The 22,108-nt window shown below is 44.8% G+C and overlaps 1 protein-coding gene across 12 annotated transcripts in view; it reads right to left on the minus strand.

Moving 5' to 3' along the window:
* MYO9A (myosin IXA) overlaps positions 1 to 22,108 on the minus strand; it is a 307,802-nt gene that overhangs the window by 126,139 nt on the left and 159,555 nt on the right. For all 12 annotated transcript variants that reach the window (XM_075897522.1, XM_075897517.1, XM_075897519.1 and 9 more), the window contains one exon: positions 17,791 to 17,880. In XM_075897522.1, coding sequence (XP_075753637.1) covers positions 17,791 to 17,880 — 90 coding nt within the window. The remainder of the gene's footprint in view (positions 1 to 17,790; positions 17,881 to 22,108) is intronic.

Raw genomic sequence — 22,108 nt, forward strand, 5'->3', positions numbered from 1 at the left:
ATAGGATCCTGCTGCCTGAGCCACCACCTGGAAATTCAGTGACATGGGCAGCAGGCTCTAAATAGAAAGTGGCCCGATGCAGTCCGGATCAAAGTGTTAGGAGGGTCGGATCCGGCCCCCAGGCCGCATCTTGCCCAGCCCTGTACTACAGCCTGCACCTTCTGCTGCATGCTGGCAAGGGCAGCCACGAGGGCTGTCGCCACTAGGCCATACTACCCTGGGAGCAGAGGCAGCTGCAACGACCATTTGAGTAGTCAACCCCTGATGCCAGAGTACATCTACTGCACGCCAACAAGATACAGAAATGCTAAGGGAGAGCAACGGAGCAATTTACAAGCATTTCAAAAGCCTGGACGCATTCGTAGCTCTAATGCAGCCACTCAACCTGGGCGGAGACTCCACCGTAATGGGGTTTCCAGGCCAAGCAGGAGACTTGCTGGGACCCATTCCCACCTGGGGCAGCAGGGCTCAAGCTGCAGATCTCCCCCCTCACGCGGGGCGGCCGGGGCTGGGCACCACTCTCCCCTCCCCCAGCTCACATGGTAACCCTGCTGTCACAAAGCGGGGCTCTCAATGGGGAATTAAGGCAATGGACTGTTGGTTCCCTCCCTCTCGCCACCGTCGGCAGACAGGACACAGGGCTAGATGGACCGGGCGCCCTTCTGGGAAATGGAACTTCTCCCCCGGGCAATAAAAGCCAAAGAGGAAAAGCCTGGGAGGCAAACATGGGGGTTAAACCCATTCTCTTGCTAAATCAACCCTTTCAATGCCGCGCTGCTCTTGGACATTAGACCACAGACGGTATCTAGTAAAATCAGCAACCGTGCTTCCGGGCACCGATGAGTTACCAGAAGAGCGGTGAGGGGCGCCCCGGGATCTGAAAACCTTGGCTCCTCATTCTGCCCAGGCGGTTTTCTCCCCCTCAAGTGCATTTCAAACAGCATCATTGTTGCTGAAATGCCATTTAAACAACAGCGTTCTCAGAGCTTGGATTCAGTGACCTGCCTCTTTGGCAGAGGCTCAGCTAACCTTTTACAGATATTTTCACATGATCTACTGGGGAAAAACGTTCCCCAGTGTGCAGTCTGGTGGCCCTCAGATTCAGTGCGCGTACTGTTTACTAACTCAATGCACGAGACAGCTTTCTGCAGGTCTGGGTGCAAGATAAGAAAGAATCAGACTTTTTCCAAGCGACCGCGGGCGATGGCAAATGAGGTGGGAGGAACAATTTGTGCAGCTATTTATTTTGAAGATTCAAGCGCGAGAGGGTGTCATGCACAGTGCCAGTCGGACCTCAGTACTACAGGCTGTGGGTACCGAAAAGCAAACAGAGCCTTAGTAACAGGGAATATTTATTTTATGCCAGTGCCCAAACATTTGAGATTCGGTTGCTTTTACACTGGCGGCTGCGCCTTACCCTCAGAAATCAAGAGCAACATTTCCACAGGGGCAGTCTCATTGACTACACCGGCAGCAGGCGTGATCCTGCACCTCTAACAATCAGGTCACCTCTGTACGGGTGACTACAGATTTAGCCGAGTGCTGGTGGGGTCACCGCCACATATGGCGTGCAGCTCCTGGGAAAAGCAGCAAGTGGATGGCTTGAAACCGGACGGAGTGTCATGCCCCTGGGCACGGCTGCAAGACTGGTGAAGTTTTCTCACTTTCATGCAGCACTGGTGGTGAGCTCTGCTATGCCCCTTCGTCTGTGTCCTCTGTTCAATCTGCTGCTCCTCACAAGCACAGGGAGCCAACATCTTCCGGGGCACGTTGAGTGTCTGCTACGGGCCCGGCTGGTTGGGCAGTTACACGCCACAAGGGAGCGCTCCAGGCCGAGCCGTTGGGGAAAGGCGCTTCACAACTACAATGGAGGGTTTTAGGCTTGGGGGGCCTCTGGTCTCCCCCCCGGAGCAGTGGATGGAGCGGCCGCTGTCACAGAGAACAGAGTGCAGGGGCACAGCTGCCTGAGCACTGTTAGGGTCGACGCGGGTCACAGTGTCACCGCTCATACTGCGTGACCTCAGGAGGCCAGCCATGGCCCCATGCTGCTTGAGGAGGTGGTTTTACGGGGCCACCATAACTCATTCTTTATGTTGGCCAGCACCAAACCTGAGTGCACACATGTGCCCCAATGGGCCAACGCGAGGTGGCGCACGTTGACCTAACCTAGTAGCACAGACAAGCCTAGGAGAGGAAAGGGAAGGGAGCAGGCAGCCAGTCTGGATGTCTGAGGAGATATGGACCTGGGAGCCTCACTGTACAAACGAGACTGACATACAAGTCCCTTTGACCCCACTCATGCTGCTGAGCAGGGGCAATTTGGCAACTCACTGTCCAACTCAGGAGGAGTCAGAGTTTTATAGGGACTACCATGTGCCCCCTTTTTAAATGTTGCTCTAATTGCAAACTCCTAAAGAGAAGAGTTCCATTCTGTGGGGGTGTGGTAGGGATGGTAAATTTAGATTAACGAGCTAATCAAATGCAAATTGCATCGAGTATTCGATTAGTCTATTGGGCACCTCCACCTTTAAGTATAGCAACTGCCCCAGGGTTGTTGCTACACTTCAAAGGCAAAAGCACTGCGGGGGGCATGGGAGCAGTGGGGAGTCCCCAGCTGACCCGAGACTCCATGCGGCACTGCCACTTTGCAGCATCCCTTCCTCTCTGCCTCCCCTGCTGCCTCTTTCTGATAGAGGCAGCAAGGGGGCAGGGGAGGGAGGTAAGCGATAGTCCCTAGCGTGTGGGTATGTATTTTAATACTCCCTCACAATCTCACTGAGCCAAGGACCTTCGCTTAGGGGACAGTGCCTGAGACCATCTTGGAGCCAAACTCCAGCTAGAGTGCAGCTCATCAACCTGTATCTATCCGGGTTCTTAGAACTGCAGCCCATCCCTGTGGCATGGGAGCATCGCATTGTAAGGAGAGAGGTGTATCCGTTACTCCCAAGCTATGGAAGCCTCTCATACAAATGCAGTTTACAACAGACAAGTTACTTGGTATGCAGAGGGTTGATTTTTTTAAAATCTGATTCTGTAGCCCTTCCTTTGCTGAAGAGGGAGGGGCTTAAACATGCTCTAAAGAAAGCATGTGTGCAAGCACTTTGCTGAATCTGGGTCGGGATGAACACTAAATCTTGGGGGGCAAGTGGTGGGCTGCACACACCCAGAATGGAGTTTTTACTTTATACTATGCGGTTCCACCTGAGGTCTCTGCAGCCCTGTGACTCCCTCCTGCCCCCCAACCTGGCAGGTGTTATGAAAACCTGGTGGCTCATTCAGATGGACAAAGAATTTTACTAAACTTTTCCCAATTTTCAACACTGGACTCAAAGATAACTGAGGGTGGCGTGGGGTATGCATTTCCCTTGCAAATTTACCAGAATGGGAAAAGTGCTTGAAAACAGAGTTTAAATGCAAATGTCGTCTCCAGCCTGGCTATTAAGCATCACTCAGTAATACAAGGAGAGACGAGAGAATTTGTATTTCTGAAAACCAGCTGCACACCGCCCATTAAGTTAGAAATTCTTTCAGTGGTTACTAATATTCTCCTCTTCCCGAGACTCCCTTTCACATGACTAAGCATTTCTCTGTTATTTCTAATAACTTCATCTACAGCATGTGCCCACAGTAGTGGATCCCACATTCTGTGCACATACACTGATCACAATAGGAACTCTGCATGTACAAGGAGTCAGGCCTATACAAATACCTTCTCTTCTAATTTCTATATTCACTCCCCTAGCATTGACCTGTGAAAATATAAATAAGCATGATCTTGATGGATCCCACAATTTAACTGCAGAATCCACCTGCGAGTTTGAACCAATAAGTCTGCGGTAGCAAACAGAACTAAAAATACTTACACATACACGGCTGCATGCGCACACACGGATTTCCCCTCCCTCTAGGAAGAAAACAAACAACCTCCTGCTCGCTCTTCAGTTCAATATTTCATACAATTTCATAAGAAGAAACAGAAGTTCCCTGACCACTGGAAAAATGACTTTATATAAACACTTAAACTTCCAGAAACACAGCAAACGCTAAAGTTTTGATCGCTAAACAACCTAACCTGCCCCCCAAAAGTTAATCTACATATTCTGCTTGAGTACAGAAGAAATGGAGATTTCTAGTCCCTTCAGGAAACCAGATATGAACACAGGAAGAAGGAAAATATCCCCTTCCACCACAATGCCTTTGATTTACTTTCTAAAATTTCTATACAAGGATGGAAGGTGCCTCCAATGAAATACTCAACAGTGGACACACCACGCACACAAACCACTAGAATTCTCTGCCCTCAGGAAATCCCTTTCCATTCACGTATCAAAATGAGGCTTTACTGTGCCCCCTCCCCTTGTAAAAAGTATGAGATCATTTTCAGTGTAGCATTCAAGGAATTCATTGCAATTACTACTAGGCCAGTTGTGCCTTAACCAGATATCTGTGAGGGCTAGTCATGCATTTAAGGGCTAAATTCAAACTGCTCCCATTATAGCAAGCTGTAATGTCTCCTCCTCTGAGAAGCTAGAGACCATTAGCTTTGGTATTCTGACAAAGTCTAATGAGCAAGTATCTTTGGATTATAAATGGGTTACTGGATTTTTCTTTTAATTTGATGCCAGTTTTAAATTCCTATCATGTTTCCTGTAAATCCTCTTAAGAGAATTCAGCTTCTTCCATACATTAGTCCACACTGAGGTATGGGTGTCCTCTGCACAGACAGGGTCAGAAAAAGAGCACGCTCTAATACCTATTTGCACTTTTGTGCTGGCAGTCACCTAAATGTCTCAGTAGAGATTCCTTTAAATCCTGTAGTTCCACTTCCATTTTAAAGTTGATATAAGCTCGTCCCAGTTCTGTTACTTAAATTCCCAAGGGAAGTCCATGCTTTTCCTATTTCTACAAGACATCCCTGTATGAATGAGTGAATGACAAAGCAAATCGCTTTCTTGTCTGATCGTTCTCTATCATACTGAAGTGGAACTAGCACAATCAGCGCACAGAGATGCTTTACCGCTACTGATACGCCTCCTCTGCCACCGGAACAGTCAGAGCACATCCACCTGCCACGATGAACCAATCTTCTGCCTCATGAGGGGGTCAAGTCCACAAGAACAAAGCCAGGCACATCCTTGACAATCTGGAGTATTCAGGCTGTTCTAATGGCTCTGTATGAAACTGATCTGCTTAACCTAGGTACTTTAATGAGTTTTCAAAATGGGCCCTTCCAAACATGTATCATTGGTATTGCTATAGCGCCTCGGTGCCCGTCATGGACCACGATGGTAGCGGGCTGCTTTTACTCTGCTGTTGGAAAAAATAACTCTGAACAAACCCTACTCAATACCCCCTATTGCTCCTCCCTGGGGTATGAGGATGAGGATTTTGCAGGGACTACCATTGCACCAGTATGGAGAGAGAAACTAACTTTTGATTGCATCTCTCAATGTGGGCAGGGCTGTGGGGTGGCTGGTGGGTGGTTTGGGGGAGGGAGGGCGTCCCAGCATACAGCTAAGCAGGCAGCAAAGGCTTTGTTTCCAGCAGAATAGTCGGGAGAGCTGAGAGGGAGGAGGACACTGATACACTATGGAAGGGCACACACCAAATTGCAGTTTGCACGTTGGTTGCATGCTTACCAGGTCTGAGAAAATCTTGCATTCAGGATAGTTGGATCTGAGAAACAGACCCAGCATTGTAATATGCCTGTCACTGAACTTGTTTATATGGGAAAGAAATCCTTCTCTTTTGGTCAGCATCCATAGGTTTCAGATCAGCACTTAACTATTAATGTTACGAAGAAGTAAAGACCTTTTCAGTCCTCTCAAGTCTTATGTGTGAGCGAGCGTACAGAGAATTATGATTTCTTGCTGTTTTTCTAGCAGTCTCTTTGTTACCTAATACATTGTGTGTCTGGTTTATATTCACAGACGTGTCCTGTGGCGAGAGATAGATTAAGCAGCTTTAGCGGTTCCCCTTTAGGTCACAGGACATAGGCTGAGACAGGCAGGCTTAGTTTTTTAAACACTGGCTTAACACCCAGAGAAAAGTACTATTGCAGAATACCAGACTCTAGCTTAATCCCTATCTTGGCAACACTGAGAATTATAGATCATATTTAGACCTAATAGGCATGATGTAATTTTCCGTACTTGTACTTTATCTCACAATTAAGTTAGAACCATGTATTCATTCTTACTTTCCCAAAGACAGCTCTATTCTGTGCAACGAAGCATTAGATATTATGCCCTTTGCTAGCTGTATCCTTATATTTAAAATTGACTGTGAACATTAAAAAAAATGCAACCCTCCCCTTTTGAAGGACCACTGAAGGAGGGGAAAAATGAAACATAACAGTTGCAAACAAGGGTCAAGTGGCTTGTTCCTAAGTTCCCTGAGAAATGCTAGTATGTTTCACACAAAAGAGTCCTTTTTCAGGGTTTCTTCTAGCTCATCTGTAAACAAAGGCATCTCATGTAAAAGATTGTAAAGGGTTTTAACTGCTCTACATTATTAGCATATTAGTACATGAAGTAGCCACACTCCTTCTTTCCTAAATCTCTAGCTAAACTCAGGGGCAGGGAGGTGCTACCCAACTAGTAATTTTAAGGAATGGACAAAAAAAGTTGATTCTCTATTTCAAATATTTGTAGATTTTGAAAGATACGTGGAAAACATCAGTGTTACATTAGAGCGCTACCAGTTGCTGGAGTAAGAGTTGATCTGGTTATTGTCGGATAAGTCCTTTTTATTGCTATTCTACTTACAAAATTCCCAAATTATTTTTTCCTACTTTCTTTGTACTGCTTGATCCACAAAGTCTGGAACCAGCTTTCCCTGAACCTTGTGAATCTCCCCCCACGTCTCCTCCAACGCTCCTTCTCTCTTTCCTCTACATGATGGAAGAAGACCATGACAACAATCTACCAATAGAGAAAGACTCACCATACTTGCTTCTCAAACAGCACCATCCTTCTCTACTCAACAGATATTCCTACCAGCTTACCCAGACCCCTCCAACACTCCCCCGAGCCCAAATCCAAAATCTCAACATGAAAATCAAAATCATCTTAATGTTTAGGGTTCAATTCTTTCCTGTCTTAAGACAACACTACACTGAATAACGAGAATAACTATTACTACAACAGTTACTTAAAATGGGAACAGTCTGCCTCTTCTTTTGGAAATGCCACTGCATGTGTTATTCCTAGACTACCATAAAATGCTGCTCCCTCCTTCTATAATGGGTTACCTTATGCACCCTGCACTGCCTTTTTCACTCTAAAAGTAAACCATCCATGCACGAAAACAGCTTCTAATAAGCAAACAAGATGGGAATGTTTCAGAACCACAGATGCCCTAGAAACCTTTATCATATTTCCTTATGCCATTCACCAGGAGAGTCCCTTTTACTAGTCATAGGCCTTTCATTACATTTTAATGGGAAAATTCAATGGAGAAGTCAGTACCTTCATATTCTAATCGAAGCATTCCAGCACTTCCCCTCCCCTCCCCCCCCCCCCCCCCCCCCCGCTCCAGGGAAATAGTTTTTCCTAATATCCAACCTAGACCTTCCCCACTGTCTTGAGACCATTGCTCCTTGTTCTGCCATCCATCACCACAGAGAACAGCCTCTTCTCCAGCCTCTTTGGAACCTCCCTTCAGGAAGCTCAAGGCTGTTATCAAATCCCCCCTCACTCTTCTCTTCTGCAGACTAAATAACCTCCCAAAATAAAACCTTCAATGGGAGAAAAATCCTCTTGCATTTCTGCAAACATCCATTGTCACAAGAACTTTGTGAAACGTGAAGATTCTCCTCTCCGATTTTACAATGGGGAACCAGACCCAGACCGGCCAACTGGCTGCCCTGGGGCAATACTGCAAATTGAGGCACATTTGAAACATGAAAGTCTTAGTTCCAGGCTTCTACGCTGACCCTTTCCCCCCAGTTATTGCTGAGACCCCCTTATTACAGCCAAAGCATAGCACAGAGACCATCGGCCAAGTCCTCCTTACTAATGTGCATCAACCTCCAAGGGTGGGAAGTCTAGCCTTCATAAACCATCTAACCCACAGCCTCACTACCAAGGCAGGCCAATAGAATTCAAAATCCACACCATTAGTAAAGTCTGATTTTAGCTTTTTTAAAAACTTCACTACCTTAACTGTAGGAACACAACTCAGAGCACCAATTCACAGCTCATCAAAGCACTGACAGGGTCAAATTCCGTCACCACCAACCTCGAGTTGTCCTCTTGCAATTTTATCACAAGACTTATAACACCTGATGTTTGTCTTAAGCCTCCAGTCACATGCATATGTGATTACCCAGGAATCTCAGCTTTCACGTAAAGAAAAATACGTTTTCTAGCCTGCCACGTTGTAGACAAAAACTTGAAAACATGACTTCTGAAGATTCAGAAACTAGAGAAACAAGAAGGCAAAAAAAAAAAAAAAAGAAAAAAAAGTATTATTTAAAAATACCTTATTTTTTTAAAGTCTCTCCCCTTTTTTTAAAGGGTCTGACTTACGATTTTTTCAGTGCTTGGGGGTAGAAATACTGCTGACCCGGGCTAGATTCAATATGGAAACATAACAGTGAAAGGTTCTGTGCCACATTACCATCAGTTCCCTATTTTGATTTTATATACCCCAAATTTTCCCACTTAAGGAAGCAATGTAGACTTAGCTGTTGCTGATGTGGCTTGCAGGTTTGTTCTGTTTTCTTTTCCTCAATAAATGGCAGAAGTAGGAAAGAGAATGCAGAGAGAACTTCATTTGACCTCAGGATTTCTGGATCAAATCTAAGATTGAAGGTGGGGGAGCCAAGTGGACAGTCACTTAGCCAAAGCTAATTCTATGTTATTGGTGTTTCTCTTATTTTGTTTCTCCTCCGGTCTCCACTGTGCCAAAAGCGCCAAGAGCAAAAACTGGAACCCTATTCCAACTTCCTTGTGCATCCCAGCAATCTTTACGTGTGAAAATTAGTGGGTCATGATGAACGTAGAAAGCAGAATTACTGAGAACTAGATGTCTCAAAGGGGGAGCCGTGTTAGTCTGTAACTTAAAAAAAGCTTACATGACAAGTGGTCCTATAGCACTACGTAGCAGTTATTTCAAAATAACACTGCGAGCATCTATACAGCAATTCCATTATTTCTAAATAAATTCAAAATAATGGACAGCTTATTCTGGATTCTGTAAACTTCATTCCATGAGGAATAATGCTTATTCTGAACGTTCCACTGCAGCTATTTCGAAATAGCTCCTCCCAGGACCATTCAAAATCATTACTTCCCAGTGCCTCCTGGGAGCGCATGTGCACGTCCACATTAGGGGAGCCTGCCTCCGACTCATTTTGAGGCTTCCCTGAGTATTTCTTCCGGAATAGCTGATTTCGAAATAAGTGTGCAATGTTGATGTACCAGTAGAGACTAACAAATATCGACAGATCGTCTCCTGAGCTTTGGTGGGCAAAGTACTGCACCCTATGGCAAAGTACTCCTGGTGCAGACCCATCTGGTACCAGTAAAGCTGCACAGCAACATGACTCACAAATTACACCAAAGCACAGCCCAAAGCAAGACAGCTATGCCGAAAAAGTTTGCAGCATCGAGCTGCCTGCAGTGGAAGGCACTAAACCAGCCTCCTTTGCCAAAGGGTTATAATCATTCCCTTCGCTCACTCGGAGGAAATGAACCGAAGAACATGGACAGATTGTGCAGGACTGCATAAAACCCTCTGTTCCCCCCCACCCATGTGAAAATCACAGTCCGTGCAAGAAAAATGAATAAACCAATTCAGGAATGATTTGTTTCTATTACTACAAATGTTACGACCTGAGCTTAGCCAGAAATCAGCAACCGACATCTAAATTAAAGAAAAAAGAAAGCACTGCAACTTTAGAGCCTCACGTGAGCAATGACCTGGAATAAAAAAATATCCTTTTTAAAAACTCCACCAGGCTGCAGTTGGTGGCAGAAGTAACTATGGAGCATCCTTCCTTGGGGAAGCCTGCTTGTAATTTGTCACCCTGATGAACAGTCCCCATTTATTCCTTCTTTGCTGCTTTCCCCAAGGGCTTCTCTTCACATACAGCACTTTTCCACCCGTGTACCGAAGCCACCTCCCCAGGAGGCTGTGTCACCGGAAGAAGCTCTCCTATCAATGTAGCACTGCCTACCTGTGATGTTAGGCTGGTGTAGCTGCGCCACTCGGGATGGATTTTCCAATGTAATTATACACCCAAAGGCCTGGAGTTCACACCTGGACTTAGAGTTTGTGCACATCTGACGTCTTTACTTTGCGCTGAGTGGCTGCCAAATACTCAAGTCTGTTAATCTGTTTCGTAAGGACCAGTGACAAACTCCCCAAATGTGGTTCTTTACCAGATACCAAGCACCAGGGTTTGTAGCCTGGAAAAACTATTTGGGGAGTGTACGCACAGACCTTTACAAATACAGCAACCTCCGCAAGTTAAGCGGCAACCAAGTAACTCCCGCTAAAGAGCCCTGAGCCACTGTTGGACTTGCAAGAGTATTTGTCTTCGTATGGGTTTCTCTAATCATTTCTCAATAGGGACTTCGGCAACAGCCTTTTGAAAGTCCACAATCATCTCTCTTTCAGAAGATCTTTATTATTTTACCGACATTTTCAAAGCATTTTCAAAATTACGAGGGCACAATTTTTCTGTGCAGAACCCATGAAGGCTAGACTCTTATATCACTATCTCCCTGTTCTTTGTTATTTGTACAACCAAGATGCCAGCTGAGGTCAGGGCTTCATAGTCCTTGGTGTTGTAAAAATACCACCTTAAGAGACAGTCCTTGCCATGAAGCAGGCTAGTGTTAACAGAGGCACGGAAAGGTGAGGTGAGTTGCCCAAGACAGCCATACAGGTCAATATCAAAGCTGGTAACAGAACCCAAATCTCAAGGCCTAGCCTAATGCCTCAGTTTTATTCTATTATCTACTTTTAATCTACTGTTTCAACCAATTCCTTAGCATAGAAAGGATTACCGATAGGTAATTCCCTAGATCCTAACACCTTTTCATTTATAGGTATAACATTAATAATCCTTTTAGTCCACTAGCAGAGTAGCTGACTTTAATAAGAAAACATAAGCAACTCAACCACTTCATTTAATTATTTCACAACTTTTGCATATGTACTATCTAAGCCTAGTTAAACTGGAGTAGCATCACAGCTTTACTGATCTTCACTAATCACAGTGGAAAGTAATCACTGACCCAGTTTACATCGAATATTTTCAACCAGCACTGTAATCATGTATGTTTGTGTGGAGGTGGGAAATGAAGGGTACTTCACAATCAAATTAACATTGCAAAAGGTTTTAGGGCAGGGCTGTCCAACCTGCGGCTCGCGAGCCACATGCAGCTCTTCCCTCGCTTCAAGTATGGCTCGTGAAGCTTCCCCTTCGCCCCTAAAAATGGCCCCTGGCTCCCATTTCCCACTGCTCACCATCCGGTGCGGCAAACCAAAATGGCGCCAGCAAACAGGAACCTGATGTGGCCAAAAAGCCATCTGGAGTTGTGTTTAAAGTCCTTTTTTTTTTTTTTGACGCTCAACTTTTTTCCCCTCACTCTTTGCGCTATATCCCCAACTATTGTGGCTCTTTGCCTTTAATGGGTTGGCCACCCCTGTTTTAGGGGTTTGAGAATGTAGTTGATGGTTCAGTGGAATTTGGTTCCATGGTCATTTGCTACAGAGAGCGTGTCAAGTTATTCTACCATGTATCTGTCAAAAGAAAATAAAACTAGGACACATGTTGTAATATCATGCAAATTTTACAAAGAACGCAGTTCAATGAGGCAAAGTTTTCAAAGTTTCCCTTTAAATAAATTTGTTAAGAATCCAAAACCAAAACAAGGATTCTTCTCTGGACACATCAAATTCTAAGCATGGCTAAATGTCCTAAATTCCAAGTTGGCAAGCGTGTAACCTAAAGTTAAGAAGACCTACCACCTTCTTTTAGCTCACTACAGTTACAGCTTGTAGAGACTGGCTATGGTGCACTGCTCTGTCTCTCTCCTATTCCTGGGCATGAAACCAGCTACAGGAGTACAGCAACTAGGAAAACAAACACAACCGTATAGCCCACAAAGGAGAGAGAGAACAAAATCTAATAACGGAGCAGAAGGTCACAATCAAACTTCCTGCCAACCACATGCCACATCTCTGAGCACAGATGCTCTCTTGAAAGAAAGTCTTCCACTGACTTGCAGAAATGTACGTCTCCACAACAAAAATAAAATGACACAAGACAGATCACCACAAGCTGCTGCTGCTCAGATCTTCCACAGCTGTTTTTTCAGATACCACCACAATGGGTAGGGACCTGTTAAATTCATGGTCCATAACATGATTGTAGGATTTTAAGAATGATACTTTTCATGATGTCAGCTGTTTAAATCTGAAATGCTCTAGTATTGTAATTGTTGGGGTCCTGCCCCCAAAAGGAGTAGTGGGAGGAGAGCTATCGTAGGGAGGGTGCAGTACTGCCACTCTTACTTCTGGTCTGCTGCTGGCAGCCTCTTTGAAGGATGTGAGAGTTCTGACCTGGGATGTAGCTGGGCTGTGTTCTATTCCGGACTCTGCAGCCTCTGCCTCCACTTCCAGAGCTATAGCCCTGCCCTGGGACACTTCTCCCAGCACCTTGCTCCTCGCACCCTACCACACTTGTCCTCCCAGCTCTTCCACAGCGCACCGCCTTACACCCAGCTCCTCACCAAATGCCCCAGCCACGCAGCGCCCCTTAGAGCTGCCATCAGGCACCGCACGCCCGATTGCAGCTGTAAGGTGCGCAGCGCACCAGGGGCAGGGCCACACATGTGCCGTGCGCCAGGGGGGCGGAGCCATGCATGAGTCGCACGCCCGCTGCCAAGGGCGCAGGAATGGCTCAAGCCGGCACTGCGCCCTCCCCTGAAGGGGAGCCCTTATACTACTCCTGGCAGGTTCTTACTAGACCACAGGTGTTCCAATTAGACCGTCTCTCAAATGCTTCTCGCACATTCCTAACTGGCACCAGCTGTCTTATGGTGTCCAGTCCATTCCTGAATGCCCCGGAGCAGCCCCTGCCCTTGACACTCAGGCTATGTCTACACTGCAGAATTTTTGCACAAAAACTCGGAGCATCCACACCTCAAGAGCGTTTTTGCGCAAGAAAATTGACAGTGAATCAACAGACCAGAGAGGGTTTTGCGGTATAGGTATTCCTCTTTCCACAAGGAATAACTCCTTTTTTCGGGGGAGGGAAGGTGTGAGGGGATGCGAAACGGGGGTTTTGCACAAAAACAGCCTATCGAAAGAAGCACAGGTGCCCTGGTGACCGTTTTGTTAATTACAAAGTTTTTTTGCGAAAAAGCATTAATGCAGTCTGGACACACTCTTGTGCAAAAGCGCATTGCTTTTCCAATGCACTTTTGCAGTGTGGACGCACTCTTGCACGAGAAATTTTTGTGGAAGATCACTTGAGCAAAAAGCTTCTTGTGCAAGAAGCCTGCAGTGCAGACATAGCCTCAGGGAACAGAAAACGATACATCCAGTTGCCAGTATACTTACCTTCTACCTGACTATGGCTACCAATTGATCTGAGTGTGCCGCAGAGGGGAAACAGCCATTTTCCACGTTCTGACAGATTTTCCCCAGGTATAGTTTTTCTGGCAGAAACGATAGATGTGCACCAGGGAGAAATGGAGGGTCCATCATGAGCAGAACAAAGGTCAAAACTGACAGCTTGATAAATTAGTAGACCTAGTAGGCAGGGAAGGGCTAAATGGCGAAGGACTTTGAATGCCAAGACAAGGAGCCTGATGCAGCAGAGGAGGGAAAGGACGTGGAGGGACAGCAGGAGAGCACTGAGGTGGTTCAAAGCACCAAGCCAGGAGGTTGAATGGACTGGCAGACAGAGTGTGGCTGATGTCAAGGCAAGACACATTGCATTAGTCAAGGTGTCAGAGGCTGGCCTACATGAGAGTCTTCGCTCGCAGTATGGCCAGAAAACCCTGAATCTTTGAACAAGACTTGGCTATAGCACAGAAACGTGGGTCTAGAGAAGGCCGATTCCAAGATGATGCCCAGATTACAGGCTTGAACAGGGCGTGATTTCAAGATGTGAGAGTTCTGACCTGGGACGCAACGCAGTTGGTCTGTGTTCTATTCCTGATTCTGCAGCACACGTCTGTGGAAACTTGCGGTAAGTCGGAACAGGTCCGAAGGAGAGCTCTGTGCAAATGCACACGCTTGTCTCGCTTACCAGCAGAAGTTGGTCCTTGTCCCTCTAATATCCCGGGACCAACACAGCTACCACAACACTGCAAACATGAATATGCTTATCTGCAGCATAAAGCTGTTAAACCAGACTCTAGACTAAATTATTCACCCATTCTAAACACATCCAGCTACTATCCAAGGCAAAACGAAGGGTTCTTGGAAGCAGTTCTATAGCACAAAACCCTGTGTGGATCTGAAGATAAGAGTCTGCTTTCAGAGGTAAATGTAAGCATTATTTATGGACAAGACATTCTTTTTTATTTAAATTTCAACAACTTCCAAATGACTGGACCAAATGAATCCATGCCATCCTCTCTCAATGTTACTCTGGAGCTGCATATGGCATAAAAGCACATCTGAATTGCTGGGTGTTTCGGGGAAGGCTAAATTCTCTTTTCAAATGGCTTCCTAAAGAGTATCTGCAAAAATGTGTGCACAAAAATGTCAGTCAGCACGTCAAACATTGCTCCCCTATTCAGGAACATTTAATTACAGTCAATGCCACCTGTAAATCCAAAGGCAAAAGGCCTTGTGTGACTGCTAATATCAGAAAGTCAGATGCAATCTCTCACATACAGCACACTGCTGAATTACCGGTCACAGAAGCTGGTAGTTTATACAACTGAACACTTCAACAATCCCAGTTTTAATATATGATCAGTAATTATCATCATCCTGTTGAAATGGGCATGGTACAAGAATCTAGAAGAAATAGATCAGATCTCCAAATTTCCAGACTGTATCTTCGTTCAGAAAGTGCCATAAAGCACCAAATAAGTCCCACCTGGAGTGAGAATCGTATTTCTCGTATCAGTTGTTCCCATGTAGTGCCTAACAACATCTAAAAAAATCTGCCCACTCTGGGGATAGCAGGGCTGGTTGAGTGATGTAGGTTTTATTAGAAATTGCTGTACCACCAGAAGGATGGCGCTCGGGGGAGGCATAAGGAGGAGAAACTAATGATTTTAAGGGAAACTCAGGGTTGACAGGCTCAAAATTTTATCCTCAATTTAAAAATGACATTTTCTATCTGAAACTGTCCCCTGACAGTAATACAATAAGACAGTTCCTATCTGTCTACTCAAAGCACGTTACTGAGTAGGGCAATTGACCCCCACTTCTGGACGAGTGGGGACTGGAAGTGAAATAGCTTACCACACCTCTCTAAAAAACAACTACTGCTAACTCAGGAACAGAATTAATGGATTCCAGAAAGAACAGACTCCCGCCCCCTTCAATAAAATTGCAATAACTTGCTGAGTTTGTTGACTTCATGGCTGTTCATATGTCCTTACGTTTAGCTGTACCTCAACATCGGAGAGCGGGTAGGGGACCAAAATTGTTTTCAAGTACAGCAACCCTGTCAATTTAATTGCGACTTAAAGAATGGAGTCACCAGATCTTCCAAGCACTGTTTCAGTGAAACACACCGTGATGTTTCTAGTCCCACCAGAGTACCAACTGAGTGACTGGGCGCGCAGAACAATTTAACGCTTCATCAAAGACCACAAATAACTGTTAATATGCCTGCTGGTGACAAGAGCCCAGGGCCACTGACAACAGATTATCTCAGTCTAACAAGCACACAGAGAAGGTGGCCATGGGGTGGAGACCAGTCTGCAATACCTGTCTCAGTGCTTTATATCTGGGGAAAGGAAATGAGCCCTAGATTTCCCCTCTAGTCTGTAGGGGTCTCAAGGAACTGGCGGCACCTCTCAGCCAGGTGAAGAGGGGGAATGCTCTGCTCTTCCTGCAGACAGGCAGGAGTTCCAGCTAATGTGCTGGGAGTGCCCTCAGACTGCTCTGATCAGTACAAGAGAAGGGGCAGCAGTTGGTGGCCAGGTGTGTCACCTGCACAGCTAATCAGAATCATAGAATACTAGGACTGGAAGGGACCTCGAGAGATCATCGAGTCCAGTCCCCTGCCCTCATGGCAGGACCAAATACTGTCTAGGCCATCCCTGATAGACATTTATCTAACCTACTCATAAATATCTCCACAGATGGAGATTCCACAACCTCCCTGGGCAATATTCCAGGGTATGTCTACACTACTGAGCTAGTTCGAACTAGCGGGGTAATGTAGGCATACCGCAATTGCAAATGAAACCCGGGATTTGAATTTCCCGGGCTTCATTTGCATAAGTGGGGCGCCGCCATTTTTAAATCCCCGCTCGTTCGAACCCCGTGCCACGCAGCTACACGCGGCACGAACTAAGTAGTTTGAACTAGGCTTCCAAGAATGTAAACAGTGCAAGGCTGTGGTAGGGTGAACACACGTATTCAATTGCCTGGAGACATTCTTCTGCACCACCTTTTCCTCCATTCAAGGCCCTAAAGGGCTCAGTACACACCAAAGCTAAGTATACTGTGGCACTATCTGAGCTCAGACCACAACTTCAAAGCACTGTTAAGTGTCCCAATTCATTTATCTGCTCAACGTTAATGTTATTGCCTACATTTGTCTGTAATCAACTGACCACTATTCACATAGTATATGCATCCTGTTGCATGCGTACTAGTGTGGCGACCTGCTTTTTCATGTCCGTTTCTTTGCTTAATTAACCTGAAATCAAAGAATGTATTAGCATTTAGATGAAATGCATGAAAACTAGTGAAATGCTAATGTTACTATCTTTATCTGAACTTGTTGATTTACATGTAAACTACCTATAGCTCATCTAAGTCATCTGAATAGCCCTTAGTAAATGCATTATCTTTGAATGGCTCTATTGAAAGCTAAGCAAGGGAGACCACAGTCTGCATTTGCTATTCATCAAAGTCCATGTGAAGACACTTGTCAGCTTGCTCACCTGATTCGGCTATAAAAGGGTAGCCCTGTGAGCAATCTTACCACTGATCCATCTGAACGCTAACAGGGATTCGCCAAAACCATTTCATGGACGCTCATATAGAATTTATAGCAAGACGCTATCAGACTAACAGATTACTACATCTCTGCTTTTATATTCTGACCCAATAAACTCTAATTCACCTGTAAGGTATATTTTACCTGCTTGACCTTTGCTATAACTCTCATGACTTTTTCTTAATGAATCAGTCTTTACTTTTAGTTTACTGAAGGACTGGCTACTGCATTGTCTTTGATAGAGTCTGGCTGGCATATATTTTGACCCAAGGTAAGCGACTGGCACTTTGGGGCTGGAAGTAATCTAATGTGTGGGGTGAATTTTGGTTTTAATAAACTTTCATGTCAAAGTCCAGTTTGTGTGGTACAGAGAAGCTACAGAGCATGAGGGGATTGTCTGGACTTTATGTAAATGCACCAGTATATTTTTGCTTCGGGCTTGGTAGACTCTAATGGTAGAACACACCACCAGTCTGAGGTGTCTACCCTGGTTTCTAACAGTTTGGCCTAAGTTTGCCATTCTTAGCTGAGCCACTCCAGGCCCCATGACATGGATAGTTCAGCACTCTCCTGTGAGAGCTTGGAAACCACATTCCTATTCCCCCCTTTTAAAATAAAACATCACATACCTCTGCAAGTTTGTATGGTAAAATAAGCTTCTCTCCCACCGTTACTGTTTTTCTGGTAACCAGGGCTTCAAACAGCATCTCTTCTTTCACCTAATAAAACAAAAGTACCAGTGTAAATCATAACAATTCTAGGAGAAAACTAAAAGAGCCAGAAATCGAACATGAGATGGGACCAGGCCGACTGAACGTAAACCTCGTATAATAAGTTGCAGAACAGCTTGGTGGAGAGCCCACTTTTCTGAATTACATCCTCTAATTCCCAATGGTTCAATTCTGTGTCCGTAGCCTGGATGCTTTTTGGCCTTGCCTCCACCCTCCATTCCCCTTCTCCCCCCCCCCCCCCCCCCCAGTTTGTTTAGTAAAAAACTCCACAGCTTTTGAGTGTGATCAGGATCACACAATTACCATACAAAATAGCAAGCACGAACCCCGTAGAAGAGAGGCACTTAGCACAATGCAGTGGACTTGAGAAGGCTACATACCGAAAGTAATGACGGAAAATGCCTGCTACTCCACAGACTGAATAAATATCTAAACATAGGCAATTCTGTGGTGGGGCAAGAAGGCCTGGAAGAAGAAGAAACAGGGGAGATCCTTTCCAGCTGCCAAAGGGCAGGAGGAGTTCACAGGCGGAGCACATTTTTAACAAGGTGACAATCATTCTGCCAATCACAACATTAGAGACTAGATGGAAATAAATTAGATGTTTAAACCAGATACTGTGGCAAATGAGCGATTACTGCCAAGGAAGAACCGCAGGTACCAGCATGGACAGGGCCCCATGCACAGCTCTCAGGGAGCCAGGAGTCCTATTCAATTAACTTGCATCATATGAACCGTTGGGGAAAAGGGTCATTTTTTGCAAGATGAAAGCCCTTTTTGCAATAATATGCTCTGCAGACACTTCATTCGCTTTGGTACAGTCCATCTCTCCCTACCATAGTACCTGTCTAACATTTCATTTATAGCCTGTTACAATAACAATCCCTCAGGCCACTAAAATAAAATAAAAAATAAAATATGACCATGAAAAACAGTCAACCATTTTCTTTTGGCCATAATTGTATTCCAACACCAAATAAGAAAAGAATTATTTCATGTGGATTTCACTCCTGAGAGCCTTTGAACACAAATTCACATCCACGGGTCATTATTAACATGGTGCGTTTTGAACAGAGGAATGTTTTACCAGCACTGTTCAAGTCAGACCAATTCGTTGTTCAGGTATAGTATGTACACTGGGTCTGGGTAAAAACACCCGTAACGAAAAATTCAAGTCCCAATTCTAGGTCTGGGAAGTTTCAGCAAGATCTGAATGAGTTTCACGTGACAGCCCAAGTCAAGTTTTGAGTGTTCCTAGTCAAATTATGTTTCAGGTAGGAACTATGCAGACTTTGGTGGTTAACGTGAATTTTGTTTTGAGTTACTGGGTTTGCTGAACCCAAAAAAATCAGTATTATGAAACCATGAAAATGAAACTCTGAGCTTTATACAGCTTAGTTGTGCACAGTGCATTGCAAATCAGAATTCATTTGTAACATGCCCACAAGCCATATTATTTGAACACTCATTCTCACACCCCCACCTCCATATGTTCAGGAATCCTTTGGCATGGGAACATCACATTTTTTAAGCCAGCCATTTTTAAATTGCTACCATTAATGTTAAGCCTCAAGACACAGTCTTGGAAACACCGCCCCCCCTCCCAAAAAGGTGCTATGGTAAATGGTGTTGGTGATCTAGTAAGTGGTGGTGTGTGCAGATATTATGCCTTTACTGCTACTGTTTTGCATTTCTATAGAATCTTTTATTCAACGTCTTCACAGTGCTTTAAAACAAAAGGGATAAAATTCCATTCTACATGTAAACACGGTTCTCCATGGTATCCCTACTGAGCATGATTCTATTTCTCACATAAGCAAGAATTGTCTTGAAAAAAAAAAACCAAAACATTTTTGTACAATATTATGTATCAGCTTCTAATGGAAATCATCCCAATTGTCCAGGAATGGACTTACAAAGTTTTACAACATGCCACCAGTCATGAATTATTTGGAGACTGAAAAATAAACAATTTTAAATTTTTGGACAAATAAACAGGGTGCATATAAAACAATGACAAGGAGTCTATCATCATTTTCCATCGGTATGTGTGACTCTCTCTATCCATATATTCACTGCTTCTACAGGACAACAAGTATTATATGCCTTATGAAATATCCTTTGAAAACTCAGTTTGCTGATGATAGTACTGGTAAAATGAGTATGTGATTATACGTCACTTTATAAGATTCCACTGTCTGACAGTCCATGTGGAGAACATCGTGCCGGATAGTCTCTGAAACACCATCTGAGCATCCTGCTGAATTAAAATCAATGTAAAATGCACAACAGCAGAGGTGGAGGACTCCAGGCACAGATGCCACAAGTACCACCCCAAAAGCTATGCAATCTGAAAGATTACCACTAATTCTCTGTATCTGGTGAAAACAGAGCTTATGAACTCTCATAATTCCTGACTAATGGGGTAATTTTGTACATGGTTTTACTTTTATTTTGAGACATTTGGCTTCCATGGCTTTGTTACTACCCCTAATCAGACCACTCCTCACAAGCATCATGGTTAAATAATGCATTTTTATGTGGACGACTGAAATCCTGTTCAACCAATTCAGCCCTTCTTACAAAAAATTCTGAAGAGCAAGAAATAAGTCATCTCTGTGCAGCTCCCAGCAACCAGCATACGGTGCTTGAGTAATGAAAAGTCAAATCCCAGCTACTCTGTCTCTCAGCATCAGATGATCAAAGCCCTGCATGGATACAAAATTTGTATCTGAATCCACAAAAATAAGCTGTGGCTATCCGAATCCATATGGGTAGGTGCAGATACCTGTGGATATAAAACAGATATCCACACATTTACAGGGTCCCAGATACAAAATTTGTATCCACGTCCGTATTTGCAGAAATGAGCTCAGAATATCTGCATCCATGCCTGCAGATGAGGAAACCAGTGGATATAAAGTGGATACCTGTGGATTTGCAAGGCTCTACATATAAGGGCAGTTTTGCAATTTAAGGAGGTTTAAAACCAATGCTAAGCATAAAAGCAATCCATTTAGTTGAAAGCCAAAATGACTGACAATTTTCTTTAGGTACTGGAGGAAAACTGACTTTCTGAATCAACATTATACATCACTTCACGTCCAATCCTGTGCCTCTTCGGTTCCAAGTTCCTGCCTCAGCAAATGCAGGGCAAATGTACAGGGTCATCTGCTGACTTAGCCAGCCTGTCAGCCAAAACCAAAATACATACACATTTTCAGTAGCTCACCACTGCAGAACAGCCACTTGACCTCCAGGAATTGTAAGCAAACAGAAAGGCTTTGAACAGAAGGAGATTTCAGGCTGTCATTATCCTACATTAAATAGCACACATGCTGAAGCAGGAACAATGCAGGACTCAGTCCCAATCAGCTGGTACCCTGTCTCTCTGATTACCAAGGCAACAGGCACCCGAATCCTGGATGACGCTGCTAATGACTTTCAGATATAGAACCTCAGTGAGTTGCCCATAACAAATAATGTAAATGGTTCCAAGGCTCTCCTCTAGAGCACACGGTTCAACCTGTACCAGTGTGTTAGCGATAAGCCGCTCCTTTCAGTTAGACCCTTTGCTACTTTCCTCTATATTCGCCTTCCGGATTTCTTTCCAGATTATCCTGCTGGTTTTAAACCCAGATATGAACACGTGCTAGGTTGACAGGAAATCTGACACCCCTCTAGGGCAGCTCCCATCATTGCACTCATCTCTCCATGCAAGAAACAGACTTAGTGAGGGGGAAGAAGTTCAGCCCTGAAGTAAACCGGTGCCATTCCCATTTGTCCCCAGCCTCTGTCCCAAAACCGCTGCAGAGGAGAGCTAGCCCCAAAGACATCAGAAATAATGTCTCTGTAACACTGGCTTCTGACAGGACACACATCAGCAATATCCTAGCTTTGATCTTTTCTGGGTGTAGACACAAGATCTTCTGGTAGAAAAGTGTTTGGCGGCTGCTAAGGATGAACGTCAAATAAGCTGAGGGCATCTGGCTCTGGCAGGTCAGTTAAGATTTACAGGGCACAGAGATCCCATGCTCCAGCTGGCAGTCAGGGCATTTAAAATACTGATGAAACAACAAGGAGAGCAACAACTGCCCAGACCCTTAAAACACCCAGCTCTCAGAAGGAAAGGGACAGAGGACGGCTCTGCAGCATGCTCAGAATGTAGCTGTCTGAGAACAGCGCAAGAGCGTGTGTCCCAAAGCTGAGCAGGATC

The sequence above is a fragment of the Pelodiscus sinensis genome, chromosome 14 (genome assembly GCF_049634645.1).
Source record: "Pelodiscus sinensis isolate JC-2024 chromosome 14, ASM4963464v1, whole genome shotgun sequence".
In the NCBI taxonomy this organism is placed as follows: domain Eukaryota; kingdom Metazoa; phylum Chordata; order Testudines; family Trionychidae; genus Pelodiscus; species Pelodiscus sinensis.